The sequence below is a fragment of the Sinocyclocheilus grahami genome, unplaced genomic scaffold (genome assembly GCF_001515645.1).
Source record: "Sinocyclocheilus grahami isolate Dianchi unplaced genomic scaffold, SAMN03320097.WGS_v1.1 scaffold52.1, whole genome shotgun sequence".
Classification (NCBI taxonomy): domain Eukaryota; kingdom Metazoa; phylum Chordata; class Actinopteri; order Cypriniformes; family Cyprinidae; genus Sinocyclocheilus; species Sinocyclocheilus grahami.
The window spans coordinates 1939849-1962061 of NW_015505231.1; the positions used below are offsets into that span (position 1 = coordinate 1939849).

General features: G+C 36.2%; 1 protein-coding gene across 1 annotated transcript in view; it reads left to right on the forward strand.

Moving 5' to 3' along the window:
* slc8a4b (solute carrier family 8 member 4b) overlaps window positions 1-20662 on the forward strand; it is a 78552-nt gene extending 57890 nt beyond the window's left edge. Inside the window, exons 6-10 of the mRNA XM_016269459.1 lie at window positions 7761-7867; window positions 15031-15155; window positions 15470-15569; window positions 17882-18154; window positions 19396-20662. Coding sequence (XP_016124945.1) covers window positions 7761-7867; window positions 15031-15155; window positions 15470-15569; window positions 17882-18154; window positions 19396-19775 — 985 coding nt within the window. The 3' untranslated portion in view covers window positions 19776-20662. The remainder of the gene's footprint in view (window positions 1-7760; window positions 7868-15030; window positions 15156-15469; window positions 15570-17881; window positions 18155-19395) is intronic.
* The last annotated feature ends 1551 nt before the right edge of the window (window positions 20663-22213 follow it).

Below are 22213 nucleotides of genomic sequence, written 5' to 3' on the forward strand. Positions count from 1 at the left end.
TGGGAACTGCATTTTGTCAACATGCGTCATACTGGCCCAATGACTGACCTGTTGTATCAGCGCATGAGGAGGCAGAGAACCTGCATCCAAAAAAGCTCTGATGCGCAATCTTAGTCCCTGGCCGTCACACATGGGAGGGCCAGAAACACCATTTGTGTGAGTGTGACCCAGGGAAGTAGGAAATAGCTCTTTTAATGACCATTTGGCGGCTATCTGCCAAGTGGAAGTTGGAGTGAAGCTGGTGATGGGGATTCACTGTGATACAGGATCCACTAATTGAAATGAGAGACGCTGCTTACATTTTGCAAGATGTGGGACAAAGTTCCCAGTTTTGGAACTGTCCCACAAAATTCAGTTGTGAAACACTGAGAAATAGTCATGCTCAAAGATGCCAGATCCAACAAAAAAGTATGTTGGTTCAAGAAGTTCAAGATGCATTGAATCCGGTAAAATGCATTTAATGCTTTTGTAGTCTAATAAAGGAATGTGTATTTTAGTATGAGATGTGATTTATACCTTCTGACCTGTTAGTCAGTTGATTATACTTAGTGGACTGAATCAGTTCTTTGGGATAAATTACATGGTATCACACAAACCTGGGTGCCAATCACAGAGCCTGTCACAGTTAAAAAAAAGCTTATTGCCAATTTAAATCCAGAGTGCTGGCATGAAACTCTAGATGGCGCAGTCCAATAGGTCTAACTCAATCTGACATAATGACATCATTATCACATGGCACTGCCGATTGGTTTCTCCTGTATCAGTAGCCAATGAGCTTGCTGCTCAACATTCACATTTTGGCTAATGCTTATTGTAGCAGTTGCAGCTCACTTCAGAATCCCTCCACCTTCCCCAGCTCCACCTGTATAGATCTGCTATGGGGTGATTATGTATGCTATGGGGGTTATTTCATATATGTTATATGTGCAGCAGCAGTATGTCTTGCATGCTCACAGCAGCATGTTGTGGATGTATTGGCAGTAGCAGGTCTCTGTACTTGCTCTGCCGCAGCAGCAGCAGTGTAGCAGATCTATTCCACCAAGACCAAACACATTAACATTGTCATGTACATTACCATTCCAATCCCTCCGAGAGTTGTCATGACAGAAATCATGTTATCATCCAATGTCACAGCAGGAAGGCTTTCCAACTAATGTAAATACAGACTATGTGAATAATATTCACGAAGTCTAATAGTAGTAAAATTAACTCTCAGATGTGTCCTTTATTGTCCCGCAAAAAAAACATCTGCTGCCCTGCAACTGAGCAATAACCAAGCGGTTACCATACTGAAAATTGAACATCTTTCCAAGCAATTCAGATGTTTTCCTCCATATTAGTCAAAAACATTAGTGGGACAGCCCATAGCTGCAGTTTCATAAACTGAAGTGAGTCTAAAGTATAATAATGCATTATGTGACCTCTGCTCACTGCAGGGTTACTGTATGTGAAATTTGAAAAGATTGAAAACTTGAATTGATTGAACTGTTACTATTGTATTAGCGCCCAACCCAGGTTGCTCCAGAGGAACTGACCCTGTTAAAAGTGTACAGTATGTTGCTTAGAATCATTAGTAAATTGCAGTATTTTAATGACTATTACAGTTTTCTCTAAGTGTTATCATTTCATCAGCTAATTATAAAACTATTTATAATTCTTTGTTTGGAATTGGATGAGGCTGTGTGGGCGTTTCATTGTAGTAGTTGTCTAACAATCCAATTTACTCCACACCCTCTATTATATAATCTGTTAATCGCCATCAGTATATCTACTCTCTTCACCTGTGCTGTTGCTGTCTTCATCCTCCACTATGTTGTAAAATCATTCAGACAAATACAAGTGATCTTGACAAAAGAATCTGCAGAAGAGGAATGAAGAAAACCAGGGTGTGAGGGCAAATGTAGAAACATAGTTGACCTGTGTCTGTACAGCACTTTATATACTGTAATTCTCTCTGTTCGATCTGCTGCCAGAAACAATATGTTCCTGTCCATGATCCCTGTCAGCTACTCCAGGAGACCTAGCCACCCTTTCCCAAGGGTTGTACAATCTCATCTATCCTTTGTTAGACACTTCGAGAAGTAGCACTTGAAATTAATTAAAAGGCTGAGAATATTTGGACTGGTTTGAGCTGGGGCCTTAAACCAGTAAAAAAAAAAAAAGTCTCATCCTTTTTAAAAACTCAGATCTGAGAATTTATGATTTACTTTGAAGACGTGCCCACTTTCTGCAACTGATTCCAGGAAAAAAGCTACTGCCTCTAAAATTTCTGCTGATCTTCTTCCGTACCTTTTCTTCATTGTCAACATATTGTAGACATTATTGCATCAGCTTCTCAATCATTCTGCTTAATGCTTCATAACATCTGGAAAATTAGGCCTTTATTCCACTTTATTCCAGAGTTCAGACTCTAGACACTTTGTGGTCAGACTGGTTCCATTCACTCTTTGCTCTTTGCCAAACTTTTGTTTGTCCTGTTTCTTTCTGCTTGTATTTAACTTCTAAATTTTCTAATTTTTCACATCTGTTTAGGCTTCTGCTGTGTGTGTGTGTGTGTGTAGGTGATGATCAGGTGTCTTTATCTGACGTTGTACACACAGACTTCAGTTTAGTATTTCCAATATTGGTACTATGAAGCAAACTGGCTGTGATTCTGTGTCATTTATTATGAATCTCCTCTCTGTGTTTATTTGAATGCTTCAAGGCTTTCTTTAGAAATGAAAACACTCAAGAAAATGAAAGTGGAGTGTTTTAGGACCTGCACTTAGAGGAGGAGCTCATTAATGCGTCACAATGCAGTTGAAGTGGAGAAAACACTCAACATACCTTTTTATAGTCACCACCCTGACATAATGAAACACTCTGGGGCAAATTCACATTTGTGTATATTATTTCAGTGCCAAAACTTGCGTTGCACTGTACAATTTTAGACCCAATTTTAGTGTCTGCTGTAAGTCATCAGTCATTAGCCACTTTTCCACCATCAGGCCGAATCGTTCTCGTTGCTTAACCATTCCATTCCATGAGCTATACAGGAATGCAATACAAAATGTCTCTGATAATGTTGTGATATTAGCTTGTATGCAAGATCTCACCAGACTCATATAATACAATTTGATTAATAACAAAATAAAAGTCATGTCAAAATCATCTAATTTATTTAACGTTCAGTGTTGATTCAGTTAAATTCATAACAGTGTGAATGTTGCAAAGTTCACAAATATGAGACAAATTCAATTTGTCTACACTGAAAAAAAACTTTGCAACAATTTTCACTCCGAAATTGCAAATATTTGCAAATAATTACAAAGAAATGGCAAGTAACACACTGAATTAAATGTGATATTTTGAATTGAAAACATTAAATAGTATTCTCTTGTAAAATGTATTCCAATAATCGTATTGAGCATTGTTAACAAAAGTCAGTGCACTGCCAGCCACAGTTAGCACTGGTGCTATTAATGTGTGCAAAAATAGGTGATAAATATATGTTTATTTCACAGGGATATTTCACAATCTCCATATATTCCTGTAGTTTGGACAATGCATAGATCATGGGTTTGATTCATAGAGATGGCATGAACTGAATAAAGTGTACACTGCTTTGGATAAAAATGCATAAATGTAAAACTAGGTGTGCACTTTCTGCATGCTAAAGAGACATTTTAAGTGGCTGTGTTGAAGTGATGCTGTAATCTGCTGCACTCAGAAATGACCTGAAAGTTGGCAAACTGTGGCAAGCAAATTCTTTTCAGCACAGATGTTTTGCTCATGCTTGCGGTGTTACACAATTTGCATAAATCATTTAGTGAATTGGGTGTTAAAACAATACCGACAGCATGGGTAAATAAACAACGCTATCAGCAGACGCGGGTCAATCTTAGTTAATTCCCTACTTTATCTCTCACTTACTTTTTGTCCTTTCTGTCTTTACCGCTTCTCCTTCTTTTTTCTGCCTCCCTAGTCTTTTACAATAATAAAGAGTAATGTGTGTGTGAGGGAGAAGCAGCAGGCAAATGCAATAAAACACATAGCTGACAAGATATTAATTGAGCTGCTGGATTCAGCTCAAGAACACACACACACACACACACATCTAATAAGAGCCCAGTGAAGTGAGGGAAGGGGGAATGGAGAGGGAACGGGAAGGAGGGCATCGAAAAATTTACTAGTTGGGGGAGAGATGGAGAGCGGGAATTCAAGAGTGAGTTTAGTTAAGAGGAGAGCAGGGGCCTCATGTATAAAACTTTACATAGATTTCATCCTAAATGTGTGCGTATGCACAAAAGCTAGATTTTGCGTACGTACAAAAGTTTTCAGATTTCTAAAGTCATGCGTACGGCAGAACCTGCAAAAAATTCCATTTGTAATACCCTGTCAGCAGAAGATTGTGCGTACATGAATCTCTACCCCGTCTCCTCCCCGAAATAGCCATATATGGAGCTTACAACGCCTAGTTTTAATATGCATAACGTAATCTGCATAACATTTCCATGCATATTCCATCCATGTGACACCATGTTTAACGCAGTTAAGGGTACAATGCGTTAGGAAAATATTAGAGACGTACTATAAATGCTTTTTGAGGCATCACATTGCTATTCACATTTATGCAATTTTGCCTATAAAGTAAACATATATTTTAGAATGTTTATAGCCTATATTTGAATAGAGATAGGCCTTATATTTTTGCAGTGTAAATAACTGCCTGACTCACCGTGTCAATAAGAAAACATTTTGAAAATAAAACGTGCTTATCTTACAGTTTCCTTCAAATTCTATCTTTTAAATACAATGTGTTTGTCACAATATTGGCAAGAAGAGCACGAATAGGGTTATCATTAGGCTACTGTCTGTGCGCGACACCTGTGAACAGAGGTTCTAAAGTACTGTCATCAAACCTGTTCAAACCAACCAATGGACTGTTTGATCAACGAGTGCATCCTTATGTCTGTCGTTACCGTCTATGTTCCAAAGCATCAGACGAATCAAGTTCACATCAGTGATCATTATTCACGCAAAAGTATTTTCTCAGAACACGAGTTTTGCTATTTAGAACACAATTTAAAGCGGAATTGTCATACGCCAAGCAATCCTCGCTGTGATTAAAACATTAAATCGCATACCACAGGAAAATTGTTCGAAAGCAGCACATCCACTGCAAATATTTCTGTTTAAATTCATATGAAAATGTTGTAATTTCTGGATAATAATTTCATGAAATTTCAGTGCTTAACTTCATTATTGAGAGTGTCATATTCAGTGGCGGCTCGTCGGTTTTAAAATAGAGGAGGCACACTAATTGTATTGGTCTGGGATCCCTGCCGATTATTATTAATATTATTATTATTATTATTTGCTTAACCACTTTAAAATGGCTTTTTGGTTGCTTTTAGTCAGAAAACGTAAAGAAAACGACATACATACAGCAAGATAATATAATTTCACTTACCTGGCCTATCACTTGAAGTAAACATCCGGCCCTTCTTAAAAGTCAGTGTTAAAAGAGAGCTGCCTGTTGCGCCATTTAATTAAGCCGACTGCTGTAGCCTATATCCAGCTTAGGTATGTTCTCCCTAAATTTGTATATGTACTGTTTGAATGACAGCTTGGTAAATCTGTTGGCAATCAAATATTCAATATCGCTACTCATAAGTACTTGGTACATTACCAGTGCAGCGGCAGACATTCAAACTAATATCACGTAATTTACGCCTCTATGATGAATGGTTGATATCAGAAGGGAGGCTATCCTCCCCTACGAGGATTCTTTTCTCAACACTCCTCAGCGCTGAAAGTGAACACTCGATGGTGATTGGCTAACTTTTTTTTGCCAACGGAGGCACGAGAGCTCAGCTCTCCCCTGGCCTCCCCCTACCCTTCTATATCACCCAGCTGTTGAAATTACATCAGCAGATTCAGCGTTTTCATGTTATGGTATAACAACTGTGAAATTACAAACAAAAAATACACATTCTGAGACATGAACTGAAATTAATTGTGAATTTTATTAACATTAAATGGCCCATTTTCACCTCAAAATTATGGGGAAGCTGTGCCTCCCCTGCCTCCCCCGACGAGCCGCCACTGGTCATATTTAATCTAAATGTGTATGTCAAATGTAAAACAGACTTTAAAATCATTCTGTTTGCTTCATTATTTCGCTCACTCCAGTAAAAGAGTGCGTACGCATGGTCTAGACCAGGGTTCCTCAAATCTTGCCCTGGAGGGCCAATGCACTGCAGAGTTTAGCTCCAACCCTAATCAAACTCACCTACCTGTGATTTTCTAATGATCCTGAAGACATTGATTAGCATGCTCATGTGTGTTTGATTAGGGTTAGAGCTAAACTCTGCAGGAAAGTGGATCTCGTGGGCCAGATTTGAGGATCCCTGGTCTAGACTGTCCATACGGCACATATTTACACCTAGTTTATTTTTTATAAATCCCGATATATGCATGGAAAATTGCGTACGCACAATTCCATGCCCATTTTGTGCGTACAACATTTATACATCAGAGTTTGAAAGCTAGAGGACAGAGAAAGGTAAAGAAAGGTAAAAAGAGCTCAACTGTATTTCCTCAGTCCTCGTAGGAGAAGTTTGAATCTCAGCTCATGAATAATCTAAGATAAAGTTTGATCAGTCAAGCTGACATTGAATTAATGGATTGAGCAAAACATGAGGATAGGAAAAGTGTTGAAATTGCTCCTTTGGGAAGGAAGATTAAATATAAGAGACACTTATGATCTGTAATACTTTCAAATTCAGAACGTTTGCTTCTGAGTTTGTGCAGTTGCGCTTATATACTTGAATGTATGGAATAGAGCAGAAGATCCCACTGTCAACAGAAGAATTTTTCATCCTCTTTAAAAAATGTATTCACTCTCTTTGTCTCTGTCTTACTCTTTCTGTTCCTCACAGAGAAGAAGATGAGAGCTATTGATTAACCCTGCTTTAATTTAATGTATCTGTCAGTTTTAATTGAACAAAGATGAATGAATGTGTAATGAAGTCAGTGGGAACACTATAACACTGAGGTACGATAGCCATAATAATATTCATTTGTTCTTGACACAGGGGCTTTTAACCTCTTGCGTATCCATATATGCACACACATAAACAGTCTGTGAGTACTGTTGAGACTCTAAAAACCAGAAAACAGTTATTTTGAATTATTGAAATATTTCATAATATTACCGTTTTACTGTATTTTTGTATTTTTACTGTATTTGTCACATGTACCACAAAAAACTACTGGTATTATCATGGTACTGTATTTTTGTAAGTGATTTCTGTGCAGGATTGGCTGAACAGTTTCAGTGTGCTTGCTAAACTATTGTGCAGTTCTTATTATAGCTCAAAATGGTTGTTTGAGGAGAACAATGCTGTAATATCTCTCTATGGGAGTAAGATGTTCTCACTTTGTTTATTAATTATGAAGTAATTATTCTGAATCCTGTACTTAAAGTTTCCACCCTCAGTGACATTTACATTGGCGAAACAAAACATCATTAATAATGCATGAAATGATGATGCATTTTGGGTGTGTGCTTGTTTACTTTATGTCAGTGTTATGCAAATCCTGGTGTGAATTACAGATGAGTACACACAAATTCATTAAACTGAAATTCTTGCTGTTTAGAGTCATAGTTTCACAGCATGTGGGTACATGTGTTAGAGTAATTAAAATAGAACTCATGTAAGTGTGTTTAAAAAATAGCACTGTGTCACCATGTCTCTATTTCCCTCTCTCTACAGGAAAACAATCGAGGTGAAGATTATAGATGATGAAGAGTATGAAAAGAACAAGACCTTCAGTATTGAGTTAGGAGAGCCAGTCCTACTAGAGATTGGACAGAAACATGGTAAATTTACATTTACATTTAGCAGACGCTTTTATCCAAAGCGACTTACAAATGAGGACAATAGAAGCAATCAAAGTCCAAAAAAAGCAATAATATGTAAGTGCTTTAAAAAATGTATTCACTCTCTTTGTCTCTGTCTTACTCTTTCTGTTCCTCACAGAGAAGAAGATGAGAGCTATTGATTAACCCTGCTTTAATTTAATGTATCTGTCAGTTTTAATTGAACAAAGATGAATGAATGTGTAATGAAGTCAGTGGGTGGTGAAAGTGGGAACACTATAACACTGAGGTACGATAGCCATAATAATATTCATTTGTTCTTGACACAGGGGCTTTTAACCTCTTGCGTATCCATATATGCACACACATAAACAGTCTGTGAGTACTGTTGAGACTCTAAAAACCAGAAAACAGTTATTTTGAATTATAGAAATATTTCATAATATTACCGTTTTACTGTATTTTTGTATTTTTTCTGTATTTGTCACATGTACCACAAAAAACTACTGGTATTATCATGGTACTGTATTTTTGTAAGTAATTTCTGTGCAGGATTGGCTGAACAGTTTCAGTGTGCTTGCTAAACTATTGTGCAGTTCTTATTATAGCTCAAAATGGTTGTTTGAGGAGAACAATGCTGTAATATCTCTCTATGGGAGTAAGATGTTCTCACTTTGTTTATTAATTATGAAGTAATTATTCTGAATCTTGTACTTAAAGTTTCCACCCTCAGTGACATTTACATTGGCGAAACAAAACATCATTAATAATGCATGAAATGATGATGCATTTTGGGTGTGTGCTTGTTTACTTTATGTCAGTGTTATGCAAATCCTGGTGTGAATTACAGATGAGTACACACAAATTCATTAAACTGAAATTCTTGCTGTTTAGAGTCATAGTTTCACAGCATGTGGGTACATGTGTTAGAGTAATTAAAATAGAACTCATGTAAGTGTGTTTAAAAAATAGCACTGTGTCACCATGTCTCTATTTCCCTCTCTCTACAGGAAAACAATCGAGGTGAAGATTATAGATGATGAAGAGTATGAAAAGAACAAGACCTTCAGTATTGAGTTAGGAGAGCCAGTCCTACTAGAGATTGGACAGAAACATGGTAAATTTACATTTACATTTAGCAGACGCTTTTATCCAAAGCGACTTACAAATGAGGACAATAGAAGCAATCAAAGTCCAAAAAAAGCAATAATATGTAAGTGCTGTGACAAGTCTCGGTTCGTCTAACACAGTAAACATAGCAAGTTTTTTCTTAATAATAAATAAAAAGAAAACAAGTAGATAGAATAGAAAAAGAATAGGGAACGTTAGTGTTAGAGGGTCATTTTTTTAAATAAAAGTAAAACAAGTCAAAAGAATAGAAAAAGAATAGAGAATGCTAGTGTTAGAGGCTCTTTTTTAAAGACAACAAGTAGTTAGAATACAAATAGAATAGAGAGTGCAAGTGTTAGAGGGTTAAGTTTTTTAAGTAAAAAAGAAAACAAGTAGATAAAATAGAATTAGAAAAGAGAGTTCTAGAGTTAGAGGGTGAAATGAAGTGATTTTAAAGTGAATGAAGATGTTTTTAAACAGCTGAATGTTATGCAGTATTCAGAGCTGAATTGAAATGCCTTTACAATTTCAATTCACTTTCTGAACTGGAATTTTAATCAGATCGCAAACGATGGAGAATTCAAATTTGAATTTTAATAGGATTAAAATGGAATGAAATTCAGAGAAATTCACATAATTTAGCTTGATAGATCCTTTAAATGCAGGGACTGCAGATGAAAACTAACATGTGGCTAAATCTGGCACACTTATATGATGCTCATGTCAATTAATGTACATTTCCCCCTTTTAAAATAAAGAATAAAAAAATAGTGTATATGTGACCCTGGACCACAAAACCAGTCATAAGTAGCACGGGTATATTTGTAGCAATAGTCAAAAATACACTGTATGGGTCAAAATTATCGATTTTACTTTTATGCCAAAATCATTAGGATATTAAGTAAAGATCTTGTTCCATGAAGATATTTTGTAGATTTCCTACCTTAAATATATCAAAACTTAACTGATGATGTTAAAAAAAACTTAATTGATTTGTAATATGCATTGCTAAGAACTTCATTTGGACAACTTTAAAAGTGATTTTCTCAATAGTTAGATTTTTTTTTTTTGCACCCTCATATTTCAGATTTTCAAATAGTTGTATCTCAGCCAAATATTGTCCTATCCTAACAAACCATACATCAATGGAAATCTTATTTATTCAGCTTTCATTCAGATGATGTAAAAATCTCAGTTTCAGAAAAATGAACCCTTATGACTGTTTTGTGGTCCAGGTCACATATACCCATAAACAAAGAACTACCAAACTGATAAAACTGGTCTTTTGTATTGGTAAATTTTGTGCGTGGACAACATTTGTGTCTTACTATTTATTAATCTCAGGATTTCACACCTTTGCTAATCGGATGTATAGAAATAAAAGACTGTTTGCTAATTAGCCAGTGGAGTACACCAGACGGAAGCAGCTGAATGTCTCCTTTTTTTATTTACACCAGCAGCCTTGTTTTTGTGCCACTTTTTGTTGCTCATTCTCAGATAATAACTAAAAATTAAAGCTTGCATATGAGCAGTGCAGTCGAAGTCGCAAATAAAACGCTTGTGGAGGTCATTTAATGAGGAGCGCATGAGAGCATGTGTGATAAAAGATGAAAGGTTACAGATAAAAGAAAGAAAAAAAGCTCAATTAAAAAAAACAGGAGTGAACGAAATTGAGCGTTCACGATGAGCAGTGATTTCGTAATACTCTTTTCAGCTTCAAGACATTTTTAATGGAGTAAAAATGATTTCTTTCTTTCCCTCTTAGCATGCATCATTTCAAATCCCCTGGCTTAGTAAATAATGTGTACTATAGGAAATATGTTTACAGTAAAGGCTTAAACACTAATACCTGCAGGCTTTGAAGTTTGTTACCTGAGGAAATAATTGGCTGTCTCTGTATCACCTTGTGTTAGCAGTGTGACTGTCACTATTCTCTACATTATTTATACAGCCTTCTCTGGCAATTACCCTTCCATCTTAAACGCCTTACTTTACAATTCAATTAGCACAATGGCACTCATAAGATTTATGAAATTTCCTGCTTGTCAGTTTCAGAAATTACAACGTGTATTATTCCATCCATCCATCAATCACTGTTATACCTGCTCATTTTTATTCACGCTGATCATTTTCATGAGGTTTAATATCCGCATTGTACTAGCTGGACAAATATAGGGAATATGTTGCCAGTACGTTTTTTTTTGTCATGTTTTATGTTTAGGAGACTCTAATGAGAATAAGACAGAGATTGGGGTGGATGAAGAGGAAGTAGCTAAAATGGGATGTCCTAGTCTGGGAGAACATACCAGATTGGATGTGGTGATTGAAGAGTCTTACGAATTTAAGGTAAAACTGCCTCTTTAACCCTTAAGTGATGCAATTACACCTAGTTTATTTTTTATAAATCCCGATATATGCATGGAAAATTGCGTACGCACAATTCCATGCCCATTTTGTGCGTACAACATTTATACATCAGAGTTTGAAAGCTAGAGGACAGAGAAAGGTAAAGAAAGGTAAAAAGAGCTCAACTGTATTTCCTCAGTCCTCGTAGGAGAAGTTTGAATCTCAGCTCATGAATAATCTAAGATAAAGTTTGATCAGTCAAGCTGACATTGAATTAATGGATTGAGCAAAACATGAGGATAGGAAAAGTGTTGAAATTGCTCCTTTGGGAAGGAAGATTAAATATAAGAGACACTTATGATCTGTAATACTTTCAAATTCAGAACGTTTGCTTCTGAGTTTGTGCAGTTGCGCTTATATACTTGAATGTATGGAATAGAGCAGAAGATCCCACTGTCAACAGAAGAATTTTTCATCCTCTTTAAAAAATGTATTCACTCTCTTTGTCTCTGTCTTACTCTTTCTGTTCCTCACAGAGAAGAAGATGAGAGCTATTGATTAACCCTGCTTTAATTTAATGTATCTGTCAGTTTTAATTGAACAAAGATGAATGAATGTGTAATGAAGTCAGTGGGTGGTGAAAGTGGGAACACTATAACACTGAGGTACGATAGCCATAATAATATTCATTTGTTCTTGACACAGGGGCTTTTAACCTCTTGCGTATCCATATATGCACACACATAAACAGTCTGTGAGTACTGTTGAGACTCTAAAAACCAGAAAACAGTTATTTTGAATTATAGAAATATTTCATAATATTACCGTTTTACTGTATTTTTGTATTTTTTCTGTATTTGTCACATGTACCACAAAAAACTACTGGTATTATCATGGTACTGTATTTTTGTAAGTGATTTCTGTGCAGGATTGGCTGAACAGTTTCAGTGTGCTTGCTAAACTATTGTGCAGTTCTTATTATAGCTCAAAATGGTTGTTTGAGGAGAACAATGCTGTAATATCTCTCTATGGGAGTAAGATGTTCTCACTTTGTTTATTAATTATGAAGTAATTATTCTGAATCCTGTACTTAAAGTTTCCACCCTCAGTGACATTTACATTGGCGAAACAAAACATCATTAATAATGCATGAAATGATGATGCATTTTGGGTGTGTGCTTGTTTACTTTATGTCAGTGTTATGCAAATCCTGGTGTGAATTACAGATGAGTACACACAAATTCATTAAACTGAAATTCTTGCTGTTTAGAGTCATAGTTTCACAGCATGTGGGTACATGTGTTAGAGTAATTAAAATAGAACTCATGTAAGTGTGTTTAAAAAATAGCACTGTGTCACCATGTCTCTATTTCCCTCTCTCTACAGGAAAACAATCGAGGTGAAGATTATAGATGATGAAGAGTATGAAAAGAACAAGACCTTCAGTATTGAGTTAGGAGAGCCAGTCCTACTAGAGATTGGACAGAAACATGGTAAATTTACATTTACATTTAGCAGACGCTTTTATCCAAAGCGACTTACAAATGAGGACAATAGAAGCAATCAAAGTCCAAAAAAAGCAATAATATGTAAGTGCTGTGACAAGTCTCGGTTCGTCTAACACAGTAAACATAGCAAGTTTTTTCTTAATAATAAATAAAAAGAAAACAAGTAGATAGAATAGAAAAAGAATAGGGAACGTTAGTGTTAGAGGGTCATTTTTTAAAATAAAAGTAAAACAAGTCAAAAGAATAGAAAAAGAATAGAGAATGCTAGTGTTAGAGGCTCTTTTTTAAAGACAACAAGTAGTTAGAATACAAATAGAATAGAGAGTGCAAGTGTTAGAGGGTTAAGTTTTTTAAGTAAAAAAGAAAACAAGTAGATAAAATAGAATTAGAAAAGAGAGTTCTAGAGTTAGAGGGTGAAATGAAGTGATTTTAAAGTGAATGAAGATGTTTTTAAACAGCTGAATGTTATGCAGTATTCAGAGCTGAATTGAAATGCCTTTACAATTTCAATTCACTTTCTGAACTGGAATTTTAATCAGATCGCAAACGATGGAGAATTCAAATTTGAATTTTAATAGGATTAAAATGGAATGAAATTCAGAGAAATTCACATAATTTAGCTTGATAGATCCTTTAAATGCAGGGACTGCAGATGAAAACTAACATGTGGCTAAATCTGGCACACTTATATGATGCTCATGTCAATTAATGTACATTTCCCCCTTTTAAAATAAAGAATAAAAAAATAGTGTATATGTGACCCTGGACCACAAAACCAGTCATAAGTAGCACGGGTATATTTGTAGCAATAGTCAAAAATACACTGTATGGGTCAAAATTATCGATTTTACTTTTATGCCAAAATCATTAGGATATTAAGTAAAGATCTTGTTCCATGAAGATATTTTGTAGATTTCCTACCTTAAATATATCAAAACTTAACTGATGATGTTAAAAAAAACTTAATTGATTTGTAATATGCATTGCTAAGAACTTCATTTGGACAACTTTAAAAGTGATTTTCTCAATAGTTAGATTTTTTTTTTTTGCACCCTCATATTTCAGATTTTCAAATAGTTGTATCTCAGCCAAATATTGTCCTATCCTAACAAACCATACATCAATGGAAATCTTATTTATTCAGCTTTCATTCAGATGATGTAAAAATCTCAGTTTCAGAAAAATGAACCCTTATGACTGTTTTGTGGTCCAGGTCACATATACCCATAAACAAAGAACTACCAAACTGATAAAACTGGTCTTTTGTATTGGTAAATTTTGTGCGTGGACAACATTTGTGTCTTACTATTTATTAATCTCAGGATTTCACACCTTTGCTAATCGGATGTATAGAAATAAAAGACTGTTTGCTAATTAGCCAGTGGAGTACACCAGACGGAAGCAGCTGAATGTCTCCTTTTTTTATTTACACCAGCAGCCTTGTTTTTGTGCCACTTTTTGTTGCTCATTCTCAGATAATAACTAAAAATTAAAGCTTGCATATGAGCAGTGCAGTCGAAGTCGCAAATAAAACGCTTGTGGAGGTCATTTAATGAGGAGCGCATGAGAGCATGTGTGATAAAAGATGAAAGGTTACAGATAAAAGAAAGAAAAAAAGCTCAATTAAAAAAAACAGGAGTGAACGAAATTGAGCGTTCACGATGAGCAGTGATTTCGTAATACTCTTTTCAGCTTCAAGACATTTTTAATGGAGTAAAAATGATTTCTTTCTTTCCCTCTTAGCATGCATCATTTCAAATCCCCTGGCTTAGTAAATAATGTGTACTATAGGAAATATGTTTACAGTAAAGGCTTAAACACTAATACCTGCAGGCTTTGAAGTTTGTTACCTCAGAAAATAATTGGCTGTCTCTGTATCACCTTGTGTTAGCAGTGTGACTGTCACTATTCTCTACATTATTTATACAGCCTTCTCTGGCAATTACCCTTCCATCTTAAACGCCTTACTTTACAATTCAATTAGCACAATGGCACACATAAGATTTATGAAATTTCCTGCTTGTCAGTTTCAGAAATTACAACGTGTATTATTCCATCCATCCATCAATCACTGTTATACCTGCTCATTTTTATTCACGCTGATCATTTTCATGAGGTTTAATATCCGCATTGTACTAGCTGGACAAATATAGGGAATATGTTGCCAGTACGTTTTTTTTTGTCATGTTTTATGTTTAGGAGACTCTAATGAGAATAAGACAGAGATTGGGGTGGATGAAGAGGAAGTAGCTAAAATGGGATGTCCTAGTCTGGGAGAACATACCAGATTGGAGGTGGTGATTGAAGAGTCTTACGAATTTAAGGTAAAACTGCCTCTTTAACCCTTAAGTGATGCAATAATGCAACAAGATGAGTTACAAATAATTTTTTTTTAGCAATGCATACTGATTAATGTGTAATATTTAAGCAGCATCACCAGTCATGCTAATATATCATTATTATTGTGGATGTGATATTAGTTTTATGTAACAGTTCAATAAATATTATATATGGATATAAATATTTTCACCAACAAAAATAATTCCAAGCAAAGTCAAAGCATCAAACTGTGTAATACTGACTGAAAGCCAGTATGGAACAGTTCTTAATATGTGTGTGTGTGTGTGTGTGTCTGTAGAGCACGGTGGATAAGCTCATTAAGAAGACTAACCTGGCTCTGGTAGTCGGCAGCAGTAGCTGGAGAGAGCAGTTTGTGAGTGCTGTAACTGTGAGTGCAGGTATGCTACTTCCTGTTTGTTCACCCTTTACATTTTGTACAAGGGCATTATCATTCATCATTGAGACACTTGTACAATTATGAATATGTATTAATGCATTTTCAGCTTCTGCAAAAATAAGAAATAGGTTCGATTAAAAATATACACTAATGTTCAAAATTTGGGGTCAGTTCGTTTTATTTAAATAAAAAAGTAACATTTAACATTTTCAAAAGTTTCATTTATAATGTTACAAAGATTTCTATTTCAAATAAATGCTGTTCATCTATGCTAAATGCAGAGAATCCTGAAAAAATATCAAGTCTACCCATCAATATATTAAGCAGCAAAACTATTCAACATTGGTAATAATAAGAAATGTTTTTGGGTACCAATTCAGCATATGAGAATGAATTCTAAAGGAGTCATGGCTGCTGAATTCAGCGTTACAGGGATAAACAATATTTTAAATTACAAATAGAGAGCTATTTTAAAATATTACTGTTTATACTGTATATTTGGTCAAATAAATTCAGCCTTGGTGATCATAAGACACTTCATTCAAAACATTAAAAATCTTACTGAACCCAAAGTTTTGACCCATAGAGTGCTGTGTCTGTTTGAATCTGTATGAAAATATCAAGCATATTTACCTTAAAGGGTTAGTTCACCCAAAAATGAAAATTAGCCTATAAATTACTCACCCTCAAGTCATCCTAGGTGTATATGACTTTCTTCTTTCAGACGAATCCAGTCGGAGTTATATTAAAAAAGTCTACCCATCAATATATTAAGCAGCAAAACTATTCAACATTGGTAATAATAAGAAATGTTTTTTGGGTACCAATTCAGCATATGAGAATGAATTCTAAAGGAGTCATGGCTGCTGAATTCAGCGTTACAGGGATAAACAATATTTTAAATTACAAATAGAGAGCTATTTTAAAATATTACTGTTTATACTGTATATTTGGTCAAATAAATTCAGCCTTGGTGATCATAAGACACTTCATTCAAAACATTAAAAATCTTACTGAACCCAAAGTTTTGACCCATAGAGTGCTGTGTCTGTTTGAATCTGTATGAAAATATCAAGCATATTTACCTTAAAGGGTTAGTTCACCCAAAAATGAAAATTAGCCTATAAATTACTCACCCTCAAGTCATCCTAGGTGTATATGACTTTCTTCTTTCAGACGAATCCAGTCGGAGTTATATTAAAAATGGTCTTTGATCTTTCAAGCTGTTTAATGGCACTCAGTGGGTGTTGTAGTGCATCAATCCAAAAGAAGTGAAATAAAAAGCGCCCATCCATAAAAAAGTGCCTCACATGGCTCCGGGGGGTGAACAAATGCCTTCTGTAGCGAATCGATGTGTTTTTGTAAGAAAAATATGGAATGACGTATGAGGTCGGCTTTGCGCATGCGTCACTCAGAAGTGACGAACGCGGAAACGCAGCGGAGAGATCAAAACAAAGCAACGGTCACTAATTAGAAGTAAAAAACAAGGATTTGTAAAAAAGAATGTCGGAGGATTTCGATATAAGCCAAGAGAAGACTGGTTTTCCTTTGCTAAAGTAAGGAAACTTTGCTTCCTTTGCTCCTGTTAACAAACGTTGGTTTTCACGAGACTCACAATGGACGCAATTGCATGCGCAGCACTGACCTCATACGTCATCCGCCCGGAACTGCTTCCAGTGTACAACAGTGAGCGCCAGCTACATTAAAGAGATTATTACGTTTTGAATATGGATATTTTTCTTACAAAAACACATCGTTTCGCTACAGAAGGCCTTTGTTCACCCCCCGGAGCCGTGTGAGACATGGATGGGCGCTTTTTATTTAACTTGTTTTGGACTGAAGCATGCAACACCCGCTGAGTGCCATGAAACAGCTTGAAAGATCAAAGACAATTTTTAATATAACTCCAACTGGATTCATCTGAAAGAAGAAAGTCATATACACCTAGGATGACTTGAGGGTGAGTAATTTATGGGCTAATTTTCATTTTTGGGTGAACTAACCCTTTAACGATTTTCTTTTATGAGTCAAGGTGTCTTTACACTGCTGAGTTAAGACTGCTTTGTACCTGCTCAAAATTCAGTGTAATGCTGCATAAAAGCTAGACCTGCTCAGACCCATCTCAGCCCCTTGTATCCAAGCATACAGTAGTAATTCTTGTGGAAGCGCATTCGTGTCACCTCTGAGCAGCATTAAACAGTCTGTGTAAAGACACAGGAGTGCTTCTGTGCTACCTTTGTGGTGTAAATTTGGCTGAATTCTCAACTGGCTTTGAACTCTCTCAGTCCCTCTAACATATATTGCTTAACTCAGGTGACGATGATGAGGAGGAAAGTGGTGAAGAGCGTCTTCCATCCTGCTTTGATTACATCATGCACTTCCTCACAGTCTTCTGGAAGGTTCTCTTTGCCTTCGTCCCACCCACAGAGTATTGGAATGGATGGGCATGCTTCATTGTGTCGATCTCTCTGATTGGTGTCCTGACGGCAGTCACAGGCGATCTTGCTTCCCACTTTGGGTGCACTGTTGGTCTGAAGGATTCAGTCACCGCCGTGGTCTTTGTTGCCCTGGGAACGTCTATCCCAGGTTAGTCAAGTCAAGTCAGCTTTATTTATATAGCGCTTTATACAGTACAGATTGTTTCAAAGCAGCTTTATGGTGATAAACAAGAAAATAGATTCAGTGATGCAAACACAATTCAATTCTGCTGTAAATCAGCTTTAAAAAGACAGAAGTAAACAGTCATTATTCAGTATTGACAATTCAGTATTGATTCGGTTTGGTTCAGGGTCCAAAAGACATGCCCAAATTCAAGTTTCAAATAATACAAAAATGGCATCCGAGGCATTCCTCAATTGTTTATTTAATCACTAATGACATTAAAAAAGGCTTATATATATAAATATAGGAAATTGAAATGTTTCAAATGAATTTATTAATTCAGAAATGAAATGCATGTATGAAATATTTTGACATTTTCTGAAGAACATGTCAATAGTGCTTCCACATACAAATCCAGCCTTCAGTATGCTACGTTGTTGTGGATGGTTCCTAGTGCATGTAGGTGTTTGGCTGAGTATTTTTTGACTTGTTGCTATGCGGGTTCTAGGATGTTCTGGGGCACTGAGCTTATCCCATATCTCTATAACTTAGAAAGCACCACTACTAAGAATAGTAATAGTATGTATTACTTGTCAAATAATGAAATCAAAATTCAGGAGCAGCCAGTGTTGTTATTGTTAACTTTAACTAACGTTAAATAGAGATATTAAAAAACACAAAGTAAAACAAAAGCACATAATAAAAATACTAAAACTGCAAATATAAAAATTCAAGCTAATTCAAAATATTTTTAAATACTATAATAGTGCATAAATAATACTGACATAATCTACATACTGTACATACCATGCCTGCATTACCTGTCAGACACTTTTCATCACCTCAGACCAGGTGAATGAATTTTGACCATGTTTTAGTGCGGCTGGTTATTAGAGCAGAAGGGCATTGATGTGTATGTGGCTCATCTCATCTTCAGTACGTGTTTGCAGCTGGTGTATCAGTGTATGTGTTTATGTGTGTCTGTTTTTTTCCTTTGATTCTGTTCAGTGCATTGACCTAAACCCTGTCTGTTTTCTCTCACTTCCTCCTCCTTCTTTCTCTTCCTTTTCTCTCAGTTCCTCCTTTGCTCTTGTCTTTCGCTTACCCTTTTCCCTTTCATTGACCTCTCTTTCTGACACTTCCCACTTCTATTTTCAGTCAAAACTCTTTCTCTGTTCTCTTTCATACAATAACAAGATTTTTAATGCTTTCTCTCCTTTGCACAGACACTTTTGCCAGTAAGGTCGCTGCCATCCAAGACCAGTATGCAGACGCCTCCATTGGTAATGTGACGGGCAGCAACGCTGTCAATGTTTTCCTGGGCATCGGTGTGGCGTGGACCATAGCTGCTGTATACTGGCGTACCAAGGGCAAACCTTTCCACGTTGATCCAGGTTCTCTGGCCTTCTCTGTCACACTCTTCACTGCTTTGGCTGTGGTGTGTGTCAGCGTGCTGATGTATCGCCGGCGCCCCTCAGTGGCTGGAGGAGAGCTTGGCGGTCCTCGGACTTGCAAGATATTGACGTCCTTACTCTTCATGTCCCTCTGGCTGATTTACATCCTGTTGGCCTCACTGGAAGCGTACTGCCACATCGCTGGATTCTGAGGCAACGAGGCCTCATATTATTTCTGTTTGGAGAGGAAGATAAATAATGGCCAGTGAAGGAGCAAATTTTCTTTGTATTTATTAGATATTTATGTTGAAAACTTTTAATAGGTCTGATAAGTCAGTTTTTGTAATCTTCCATTTTCTTCCATAAAGGGATAGTTCACCCAAAAATAATAATTATGTCATCATTCACAGCTTTTGTGTTGTCCCAAAGAACATTTCTGGAGGGGGGACTATGTGAAGGTGAGTAAATGATCACAGATTTTCCTCTTTTTTTGTATGAACTGTCCCTTTAAATTAGTTAATGCTGTATCTTACACATCATTCCTTGTTCCCTTGCCTTACACTTGTATCCGTCTCTCAGTGCTGTCTTAAATCAATCCAAAAGAGTAACCAATGACTCGTCTTTTTTTGTACTCCTGTTTGAGCCAATCCGAGCCTTCAGTTACTGAATGAAGGGGCTTACTTTTTTTAACTCTTTTTTTTATGTTAAGTGTCAGTATTACTCTTGTGTAACTGTAATGATGATATTTTAAAAGATATTTAAATGGACAGAATGACCAAACATGAACATTCAATTGTCAAGAGAAGACTGAACAAACGTGCTGGACTCAATTTTGTGCTTGTGTTAGAAGAAAAGCATGTTTCAGGACTAAATACGAATCGGACAGATGGTCTGAAAAGCATGTCGAGTTCATAACTAATCATATATCATGAATGAATGGTGACATTATTGGGAAGTCAAACAGCGAAAAGGAATAAATCAGAAAATGGACTGAAATAATCCTAAAGTGGACGGATGAGCAATTGGAAAATAATGACAGTGATGGTGCTTCATATCATTAAAAATAATTCTAATTTAAATATGTATGTAATATATGTGTGTGTGTGTGTGTGTGTGTGTGTGTGTGTGTGTGTGTGTGTGTGTGTGTCTGTGTGAGTGAGTGTGTGAGAGAGAAACCACTCAACCAAGAATAAACAGCTCAGCTGATGTTCTCTTGAAATAACAAACCATGTAATTGATGTAATTAGCTGTCTGTATCTATCTGTATTTGCCTTGTCCCTTGATGGTCACACTCCTTGACATCAAATGTTCAATAGGAGATACTAGCCTGTTAACATGATGTGACATTTGACATGGTGACAAATGCTCTTACTGACTGCGTACTAAACTGTATCACCCTAAGTTCACCCGAAAGTTACAATTCTGAGAGCATTTACTCACTCTCATGTGATTCCAAACCCATATGACCTGATAAACATAAAAACAAGTTGTTTAGCAGAATGTTGATGCTGATTCTTTTCATACGACAAAAGCAGAAAGTGACCACCCATACAAAAAGTACACTTCATTTTATTAAAAAATTAACCTTTTATGTAACGCATTAAAACACGCCATAAAAACACTGCAAAATAGTCTATACAAGTCATAAGAGTAAATATAAATACAAGCTAATCATGTGTCTTCAGGGTTCATGTGAAATTCAGTACACGTCACATTGACTACTTTTATTTATTTGTTTGTTTATTTTTTGTTGTTGTCATTTTTGGACTAAATATATGGGTTTAGAATGACATGGGGGTGCACAAGATCCAAAACAAACTTTGAACTTTTATTTATCAGTGTTGGCTGTTTTATGATGTTTGTTGCAGTGAATTTTCAGTTGTCACTGTTTCAGTATTCACTGTCTGTCTATCTGTGTCTGACTTCTGTGTAATTATTCTGTGAGACATTCAGGAAGACAGTGGGAGGGTGGCAGGCATCGGCTCTGGCAACGTTTGATGGAGAGCACAGAAAAAGAGTGAATGAGACAGATTTAGCAGTAGCGTAGATATTTAACCCTCAGAAGTAGCTGCTCTCAGATTAGTACAGTATTCAGAGTGAGAGAATGTGCCCCCAATGTATTTTTAGTATTATCTTGTTGCTAGGCGACCCGCCCAGAGAGTCATTGTCTTGTCTGGGCCCAGTGACGGGTGCTTGTGTGTGTGTGTGTGTGTGTGGGTGTTGCTGTATGTGTGTAACACCTCCTGACCCGAGTCTATTTAAGGCTTAAATCACAGCATAAACCATCTTTGCCAACTTAACTTCTTATACAACCTAAGTTTACTGGAGGTTTGAATTGAACTGAAAAGATTTTGGTAAAGCGGTTACGCAAAGGTAATTATATTGATATCAGTTGATCATGTAACTGATATGATTGAATTGATGATCATTACCGATCATGTCACAAGGATCATCTATCATCAGCGCAGTGAATCCCACATCAGACTGACATACAACAGAAGAGTGTGCACGTAATCGCTTTAGGGTCACCGTTTTCTCTCTCTCTGCTAGGCTGCTTTTGAAGCACAATAAATTGAAGTGCAATCCCAAATGTCATGCTGAAAAACAGCTATCGTAATTGGATTAAGCCAGAGAAAAAGAGAGAGAGGAC